We start from the raw sequence: 10,194 nt of genomic DNA, 5'->3' as shown, positions 1-10,194 counted from the left end.
TGCGTTTGCACCTTTGGGATGGGAAGAATGCCCAGTCTTGCCTCTGGAAAGTGCCTTGGAGCCTTGCTGGGTTTCTCAGCACTGCACAGAATCACAGAATCACAGTAAGGTAGGGGTTGGAAGGGACTTTGAAAGATCATCGAGCTCAACCCCCCCTGCCAGTGCAGGGTCACCTACAGAGGGTGAGAGGATGCACTCACCCTCACTGAGTAAGAAGCCTCCTTGCAGATGTCCTTCTCAACCCTGCAGCCTGTGTGACCCCTGCTCATCCAAGAAAAAAAAAGAAGGTTGCAATAACTGTAAGATAGCAGGGAAAATCCAGCGAAAAAAATCCCCCCAAATGTCACTGGCTTGTACAGTTCGAAATTCCCACATGGGAGCTGGGCTCAGGCCATGAGCAAATTGAAGTCCAGGGCATGAGCAGCATCTAGATTTGTTTTCAGTGTAGAATACACAGGTCCGTATCTGAGCTGGGATGGTTGTTGCTGTTGGCTCTGAAGACTCATGACTGCTCCCTTTTCCATTCCCTTCCTAGTGACATTCCTGCATTGAACTAAATCATCACTGCATTAGAGACCAACAGGGTAACCAAAAGGCCTGGGATCTACAGCAAGACACTTTATAGTTGCTCACTGCTAAGAAATGAACCATGTCCAGGACTAAACATGTATGTGCACGAGAGCTCTTCTGCATGTTCTGTAGCAGTGCTGAAAATTTCTATCCTGAAGAACATTTTTTTCTTTTTTTCTTTTTTTTTTTTAATACTACTTTGCCAAAACTTGCAATGATACCTGTTTTCCTTGCAAGTCCAGGATTCCAGTTACCTGCATGCCACTTCTGCACAACCCTGTTTCTCTTCAGCCAGGCATGACAAGCGCTCTGACTCTGTGGGGCGGATTGGCTGCAGCAGCTCCCGTGGGTGCTCTCCCCCTCCTCCTGTCCTTGCTATAGGTGACCATTGCTGCTGTGGCCATCACTAAGTGGTGGCATCTGCAGGAGTGAAAAGTTCCCACTGTTTCTGGCCACTGGAAAAGGGTGGTAGTGACCTGGGACTCTGAGGCTCTGCTTCTACCCCACCTTCAAGAGCACAGGCTGGCCATTGTTTTTCTCACCTCCCTGGATGTGCTGAGCACCTGCTGACATGAAGCTTTTCCTCCAGTATGCGGGCTGTTTTTTTGCTTTTTTCTCTACTGGGTTTTTGATAGCATCTACCTGGACTGACTGCTGGATGGTGAATGCTGATGATTCCCTAGAGGTAAGATTGGGGTGAGGAGAACCTGATCACCAAAACAAATGTGTCCTAGAGAGACTTTGGGTCTGGGCATCATTACTTCATTCTTATCTAGTTTTTCCCTGTTGTGCTCAGTGGAATGGGTGAATATTGAGTCTGGCAAAGTGCAGGGAGGAAGTGGTATTTTCTGTGTTTCTTTCTGCCCAATTTTGTTTTCCAGAATCTGCTCTCAGCAAGTTCAGGAAAGGTCTATATAGGATTTATGCTTTAAAGTGCATAAAGCTGAGTAGGGTTATCCTGCAGCTCCGGCACACGTGGATATTTTGGAAATGTTTTTAGTTCTGCAGATCAGAGTTGGTGGCAAAGTTCAGTGTGTGCACCTGTGATTTTCAAGTTTTTGTTCTAACAGCCATTGGGCTATAGGGCTAACAGGAATTTATGGAGAAGCACGAATAACATGTTCTCTGGCAAACCAGATACTTCATGCAGTGAAGGTGGAACATCTTCCAAGATGGAGACTTTGGCTGAATATATCAGGAGGAAACTGTTTATCCACTACCCAGCACAGGGAGCCAGAAGAGCTCTTCTGCACTTAGAGATCACAATACAAGTTTTAGCTACATCACATCAAATGATGAATTATCTGAGGAAAGATGGATAAAACTGAGTACAGGAAAAAAAAACATTTTTTTCTCTATACCACAAATAATCCTGATAATCTGACTGTCAGTCCTTCCTTGGGAGGTGGTTGTAGATGCAATGGTGGTCATAGATCCAATGTGTTGAAGTTCTTAGTGTCTGCTCAGTGACCCTCTTTGCAGGGAAAACTGTGCACCCACTGACGCTTGTTGGGATATTACTCTTCATTTACCATCTTAATTTAGGACATACTGTAGATTCATTTCAGGAAGATGTGAATTGTCTGCAGGCAGCTGAAGACATCAGTATACTCAGAAAAACCAAATGGTGGGGAAAACAGAAGAGGGAAACCCAACTCCTAAGCAAAGAGAGTCCAGGAAAGAACCAGTCCAGTACCCTGAGGCTGTGTAACCTTGTCTTCTCAGCGCAAAGGCACCTGCCAAGTGCTTCATTAACACCCAGCTCAGTTATTAGCAGCCACTACTCTCACATTCCTGCTCTGAGTGTGAATACTAAATAATGGAGCAAAACGCCCCCAGCCTTAATACCTGACCACTGATCTCCTTAATGGCGCTTAATGACTCACTGCCTCCCTAACAGTCGTAGAGGGTGAACTCTCCATGGCCAGAAAAAAGGGTGATTTCAGGCAGCTTCCACTTCAGGAGAAAGCAATTTGTCTTTGGCCCTGGTCCCCCGCAGCTGGAGAGGATGAAGCCCTCGTTGTGGTCCTGCTGGAGAAGAGCAGCCCAGGAGAAGGTGACCAGGGACTGATGGCAGAAGCCACCTCCAGAGGGGCTGCGGGGCTCCGGCCAGCGCTCAGCCCCTCTCCTCCCTTTCATAAACAGCCGGATTACGGCAACACAGAAAATGGTTTCACCTGGTGCCCTCCCTCCGTGTGAGCATCAAGACAAGGCTGGGGCAGGGTTTTTTTGCAGTAGTTAGTGCTGGAAAAAAACCATCATCTGCTTCCCAACAAACATGGTATTGTGTACACAGTCCCTCCCTGCTGCAGGTGGATTAAAGATATTAGCACTACTGTTAAGCACTGTCTGTTTTACTCTCAGGCTGGGCTTGTAATTGTTGTCTGTTGGCACCTTTTTACACTGGGGTGAAACACTGTGACTAACACCGCTCCCATGTTTCTGTTGTGCGCTTTCCCCAGAATGGGAAGTGTGTGCTTGTTGTGTCATTTCTTTGCATTAGAATTATTTTACTATTAATTATACATTATGATAGGATATAATTATATATATTAGAGCCATTATGCAGCTTGTTCTTTACATGCATACTTGTGTTAGGGAAAGCAGGCAGTGGCAACGTGTTTCATAATCCAAGGGGAGAGAAGGAGTTTGGCTGTGAGATGCTTGGTTTCTCGGGGTGTCCTTGGCTGGGCCCAGGGAAGCTGGAGAAGATTTGCTGTGGGGGAGAAAGGTGATGGGGTATTGGTATTACCAACAAGGTGCATGGGACCGGCTATGGGATGGAGCAATCCCAGCCTGCTCTGGCCCCTTTCCGGTTCACAGCAGTTGAGTTCCCATGTGCCTGGGGGTTTGTGCCTCTGGTAAAGGGCAGACGCCCAAGGGTAGTTTGGGAGCAGATTAACAACCAAAAGGACAAAGAGTACACAAAGCAGAGGTGAGCAGAGGTGTGGTCAAGAAGATTAAGAAGAAGATAAGAGTAACCGGAACAGCTCAGCAGGGGCCCAGGCCAAGCACAGACCCTCTGACTCTTGTTCCTATCCCTCCAGCACCAGGCAGAGCCATTTGTCCCTGGCTGGGCATGGCCAGGCCCCGCTTCTGACAGCATGCAGCACTAGCAGGAGTAGGTGACAACTGTATCATTCCAAGAAGTACAAAACATTTATCTTTTTTTTCTAGGCTGGGAAGTGGATTATTCCATGAGCTAAACCAGGAGCCCAATTGTTGCACTTTTAAGACCTTTGTTTTGCTTGGAGCCTTCCAAAGCCTGGAATCCTCTTAGTCTTTCTATAAACATTTTATATGCAAATGCAGCTTGTAAGATTTAAAAAACAATAGTAATGAAAGTAAATGAAGAAGTAACCTGCAGTATTAACTGAATACAGAGTAGCATGAAAAAGCCTTCAGAGGTTTAGAAGAAACATTAAATGTTATAAATACAAGTGGAAAAAATATAATTTAATAAATATATGCCAATTTTACACACAGCCTGAATGCTGGTGAGTTAAGACAGAAAAGGATCTGCATCTAGATCGAGGGCCATGGTAAAAACTTACATATAACACAAACATGGCCAATGGCTTTTACATTACACTGTTCACTTGAAAAACACATAATCAATGAAAACAGGTTTGTTTTTTTTTTTCCAAAACTGTTTTCCTTTTGTGTGTGTTTGATCTTTTTCATTAAATCTCTTGTGAAAGTTTTCAGTAGTTTTCATCTTCATGAAACAAAATGTTTCTATTTTGTTTCATGTTTTTATTTAAACATGAACTGCTTTTATTCAAACCTAAATAGTTTTGGGGTTTTTTTTGCCAGTTTGAAGTAGCGAGTTATTTTTACTCACCCTTTAGCCTCAGTGCTGTATCACAGAGGTGTACAGTTTGGCTTGGACACTGCAGTGTGGAAAAAATATTGTGGTTGGCTACAGGCTTCAGTACATCCCGAATAAGACTTTACTAAGTGGCTGAGATATGTTATTATCTACTTTGTGATTTACACAGTGGAAGAAAAAAACATTGATTGCATCATCCAAGCAAGCCCAGTCCCTGTCACCTGTGTGGAACCCATTCCCCACGAGAGTTTCTCCTTCCATTAACTGCAGCAGGTGTCACTGGCAGCAGGCTGGAGTCCAAAGCTGCACTGACATTAACTCTGCTGTTTGTATGAGCAATTACAGGAATGGTTTAGAGGTGCTTGTTGCCATATTTGCATTGGTAATGAAAATAACTCCCAAATTAAAGTTATTTATGGCAGGCTGGGCTGGGAATGGTACCTACGGCTTCATGACAGTGGAGACAATTAGCTATGATGCTACTGCAACCTCTGCCTGAGTCTGGATGTCTCAGAGATGAGTGTGGCTCAGACACATGTGGTCCTATAGCTGGAAACACACAGAGAGCCCTAGGGCTAGGATCAACACTGCCTGCATCTCCTGTTCTAGGCAGTGTTCATGGCTGAGTTCATGAACCTCTGGAGGGGGTTCACATCCCCACCTCCACTCTGCAGCACAGTGCTCCTCTGCCACGCTGCAGCCACCTCTCATTGCAGGTGGCCTGGGTCCTGGTGCAACCCCTGCCCCATCAGGCTCACTCTTCTCTGAACTGCTCCCTGGCAGGAGGATGGGGTAAGGGGAGCATGGACAGCCAGGTCTCAGGTTGTCTTGTCTGGAGCCCTACCCAGCTCAGCCTAGACAAGCATTTGGCAAGGAGTGATCAAACCTGCTCTTAGATCTCTCCTGTCAGCCATCCTCTGGCTCCTCCCAGAGATTTCCTTCAGAATTTTTATCCTTACCGACAGGAAGATTTTTTTCCTGATGTCTAGCCTGAATTTCTTTTACTCTCATTTGAAAACCTTGTCCCTTTTTTCCATCCTGACACTTTTTTTTTTTTTTCTTCAAGGTAAGCCACTTGACTTTGGCACTGATGTAACTGAACCAGGGTTACTGTTGATGGGATTAGCTGACCCTCTGGTGTCTTGGTTGATATATTTACTTAGGGTCTTCTTTCTCTTCTCAACCCACAGGTGAGTACAAAATGCCGTGGCCTGTGGTGGGAATGTGTCACAAACGTTTTTGATGGGATCCAAACTTGCGATGAGTACGACTCCATCTTTGCAGAACACTCTGGTATGTAAGAGGCAATGACATTTCTACAAGTGTTGGGGACACCTGAATGTAGATAAAAAGAACAACTGTTCTGCTCCATGACAGAAAATTTTGTGCACATACATATTAGATCCATGTTTCTTTTCTCAGTGAAGTATTATTCCCAGGGGAAGCTGGAGAAAACTTCGTTCCAGAAAAAATGTTCCCACAAGATCTGATCTCATTACTCACCCACATTTCCAGTTGTGAACAATAAAATGATCTGCTTTTGTCCTGCAGTTAAGCTGGTGCTGACTCGAGCCATGATGATCACAGCAGATATCCTGGCAGGATTTGGATTTCTCTTCCTTGTCCTTGGACTGGACTGTGTGAAATTCCTTCCCTATGAGCCACTCATCAAGCTGCGCATCTGCGTGGTGTCTGGGGTAATGCTGCTCAGTGCAGGTATCCATCTGCTGCATCCCCACCCTGCAGGACACCCTTTAGCAAAGGTGGTAGCTTTAAAGCCTTCTCTTATTTTGGGGAGAAGTGTTGGTCCTTTTCTAGAGGGTAAACATGGGGGAATGATCTTTATTTGTTTTATTTGTGCAATATAGATTCCTTTGCTCACGGCCTGCCCCTAACAGCAAGTAGCTGAATTTATTTGCCTTCATTTCATGTACTGACCAAGTGACTCATCTCTGAGTTGACTGACTTCCATTTACTGCTGTTTTATTGTGAAGAGGTCAGTGCTGTTGATAAGACAGAGAGACCTAATTGCTGAAGGACTAGAGGTGCCCTGGTATCCTGGTTTGGTTTCTGGCTTTGCCACAGATTGTGTGAACCTGGGCAAGTCACTTAGCCTGAAATATCTGCAGCTGATCTCTAATAAAAGGATAATAACACATGCATCCCTCCTAGGTGATAGATACCCTACTGACTGTAATTTGTTGTTACAGCCAATGGGAGGCTTTTAAATACAAAACTAAATAGATTGTCAGGTACCAAGCAATTTCGTTTGACTTTATGCCAATATCGAGTATCTACCTCTGCTTCAGCATAAGGAGATTTAACTCACTCCAGGTACTGAGAGCATGTGTAAAACACATTGAGAGTTTCTTTTAAACATCCTCTATTCACCTCTCAAAGCTGGTCTGAAAAACGCTGTCAATGTTCTTCAAGTCAAAACAGATTACACAATTAAATTATTGAAGCAACTTTACAATAAGGTGATAAATGAGCTGAGAAGGGAGGAGCTTTCTGGCTTTTACTGCAGAAACCTGAGTGCTGCCAGTCAGGGCCGATGGTGCCTGTGAGTGCCAAGCCATGAGGCACAGCCTCTGCCTGACAGTGCTCCAGCTGATAGCAGCAGGAACCAGGGTCTATCCACCTAAGTCACCTGGCTGAGACTGAACAAACCCACCATCTGAGGAAGGTCTTTCCATTCTGAATTCTGACCCAGCAGTCAGCAGGTTATAGCTCCAGATTTTATGTCTGTGATCTCCTCGTAGTCCATCTGTGTGGCCTCCTGTCCCACAGGTCTCCCAGGCATCACTGGCTCGGTGTGGTACGCTGTTGATGTCTACATGGAGCGCTCCTCCCTGGTCTTCCACAACGTGTTTCTGGGCATCCAGTACAAGTTTGGCTGGTCCTGCTGGCTCGGCATGGCGGGGTCACTTGGCTGTTTCTTATCTGGGGCCCTGCTCACCTGCTGCATGTACCTTTTCAGAGGTGAGGAATCATGACAGGGATTAATGCAGTTCAGAGCCATGGCTCAGGGGGTGGGGCTACAGGCACACGGGGTGGGGAAAGTCCTTCAGGGACATATTTCAGGATGGTTGCTCATCCCCAGTAGCAATACCCTCATCTGTAAAATGGGAATAGTGCTATTTCAGTAGCTCTAGGAAGCACACCAAAGCCTTCAGGTGGGAGCTGAGGTGTAAACATGACATATGTATTATTATGTCATACCCAGGAATGCTGCTTTCTCTGCATTTTGAGACTTTGCAGCTGAAAGTCACCAAACACTCATTAGCAGATCCTCTTTCTCTCCCTGTGCCTCACAGAGACCAGCTCTGGAAGACTCCACTCTGCTTACTCCTTGAGGAAAGGCTATTACTCACCTGGGACAATTGTAACAAATGTTCACTTGCCATCCTCACAAACAGCTACTGCCAAAATGTATGCAGTGGACACAAGAGTGTGAGGAGGAGGTAAGCACTCCTGAAAGAGCTCTACTTTTATTTGTAGTGGATTACACAGAGACCCAGGCTCCTGTGGTTGTGACACAGATGGAAAGATCCATTTCAAGGATATATTCTATTACAAGAGCTTAAAAAACCCCTTCCTTCAAAAAAATAATATTTGAGAAGTTCTTGCTTTAGGGATTCCTGTTCTCTTGAGGGCTCAGAGTGCCTGAATAAGCATCAATTGAAATAATGAGGATGAAATGGGAAAAATCAGCTGCTCCTGGATCAGACCCCAGTGTTCAGCATGAATTCCCAGATGGACCTGTTCCATGTCTGGCAACATGTCAACAGAACATACAAAGGAGAAAACACAGGCAAAGAGCAGGCATGGTCATCTGGCCAGCATCTGGACTCTGTGCACCCAGCATGGGGGTCTGCTCCTCTTAAAGGCAGCTGGAGAGTTCAGCAGAAGATGAAACACTGTGCTAAATGTCTGCTAAATGCCCAGCCTTCTCTTTAGCCTATAAACCTCCACACTGAGGAAACACTGCAAATTCAGATGCATTCTTCCCTGCAAAATACAGTCTTTCTCACTAGACTTAAAATGTGCATTTTGGGTGCTCTAGACTCAATGGGACCTGGAAGTTGCCAGCTTCTTCCTGCTTCGTAAAAATTTTGTCCATAGATGAAGTGAGTGAAGATCCAAGATCTGACCTTGTGCATGACACTATGTCTATATGAGCTAGAAACTAGGATAAACAATACTAACATCTATTGTCTCTTTCTATCAAAAAATATTTAAATCCAGTTCAGGACTATTGTCCCCTGCTGCAATGTGGGCTGTCATAGGCTGGATGAGGCTAAAGTATCAGTCATATCTTGACTAGGACTGGTGGAAATTCCTATTGTGGGTTAATACATTCCCTAGGTATGGATGAGAAAGTGCTGACAGCCCTTCTATGCCTTTGAAAGGAAGAGAAACTGAGACACCGTTTTCTCAGCATGTGTAGGAGCTGCCCAAATCAGTAAATGGGAAACACATCGTATGGTCATGGGCACCAGGGGTTAAGAAAAGTCTTGAAGCACAGAAAAATACCTGTTCATGGGGAGTGGAGAAACAGCAGTGGAATTTCATGCTCCAGCAGAGTTAAGCTTCCTCCACTGAGTGCTTGGCAAGAAGCTGGATGGAGAAACTCCTTTCCTTCCCCCCAGGCAATATGAAGTGAATCCTTATGAAGGCCAGAGGGAGAGGGGAATGGCTTGGATGAAGCGGACAGTGTCCCAAAAGGTACCTCTGATAGCCCCTGTGGTGGAAATTGAGGGGCTGAGTCCTGTCACAGATTATTCTGGAAGCAGCATCTAGTGCTGACCAGCAATGGTAAAACATAACCCAATTCTGGCATGGCTCCTAATCAAATAATACTCAGGCCCTGGGATAGACAGATCAACAGCAGTTCCATATGGCTTTGCTATGGGCTCAAACATCTTCCTAGAGCTCAGACCATAATGCAACCATCTCAGCAAGAGCCCCTGTGGCAGCACTGCTGCCCAGGTGTGGGAGGCTTTGTGCCTGCAGAGTTCTTGCTGCTTTGGTTGGCAGACATTTATATTAGCCAAACCAAAAGCAACTTATTGCCAACAGATGAGTTATGCTGAACAGATGTAACACAGTAGGAAAGGTGACAGAGGCATTTTTACAAAGTCCTGAGAGACTTGGAGTACAAGAGTGATGACTGGTGTGATGAATTCACAGATAATACCAACGGTGCTCAAAGAGACGTGTCCCTGCCTATGCAGAGGAGTTGGAACTAGATGATCTTTTAGGTCCCTTCCATCCCTAGCCATTCTGTGATTCTGTGATCTGAAGGTGATAGGAATGTCCACTTGTTATTGCAGGAATTGTATCCAGAGCTTTTTTTTTTTATAAATACTTTTCATAGTCACGTCCAAAGCCTGTACTTGCTGTGGAGCTTTTGGGGCAGAAGTGCTGGAGCTGATACACTGTGCTGGAGGAGGGAAGCTCTGGGGATGTTGTGGATGTGGTTCCTGGGCTGTGACTCTGCTCCCCTGCTCTAAGCAAGGAAGGAGAGGGAGGGCAAACCTGCTGCAGAGGCAGAGCTGTGCTCAGGGCTGGTCCAATGCCTGCATCCCTGCTCCTCTCCAGAGAGGCCAATGCTGCCTCAGCTTCCCCAAGGGATGAGAGATGCCCTGACACCACAGGTGTCAGGTGGAGGAACTGAGCAAAGACATCACTAGGGCCAAAATCCTAAAACAAATCCTTCCCAGACTATGCAGTCAGTCCCCACTAATATTCAGGAACACCTGCCAGTGTCTTGTTGCTGTTTTCTATGC

The 10,194-nt window shown here is 45.7% G+C and overlaps 1 protein-coding gene across 1 annotated transcript; it reads left to right on the top strand.

Annotated features, from left to right (window-relative positions):
- The first annotated feature begins 917 nt into the window (after positions 1-917).
- CLDN16 (claudin 16) lies at positions 918-7,859 on the top strand. Its single transcript, XM_008493319.2, has 5 exons — positions 918-1,255; positions 5,593-5,695; positions 5,954-6,118; positions 7,193-7,384; positions 7,720-7,859. The coding sequence occupies exons 1-5, from the start codon at positions 1,142-1,144 to the stop codon at positions 7,857-7,859; spliced, it is 714 nt and encodes a 237-aa protein (XP_008491541.2). The 5' UTR covers positions 918-1,141.
- Positions 7,860-10,194: the final 2,335 nt, after the last annotated feature.

This window comes from Calypte anna, chromosome 9 (assembly GCF_003957555.1).
Source record: "Calypte anna isolate BGI_N300 chromosome 9, bCalAnn1_v1.p, whole genome shotgun sequence".
NCBI classification, from domain to species: domain Eukaryota; kingdom Metazoa; phylum Chordata; class Aves; order Apodiformes; family Trochilidae; genus Calypte; species Calypte anna.
Note: the sequence above shows the minus strand (reverse complement) of the source record. Positions and strands in the feature narration are given on the sequence as shown.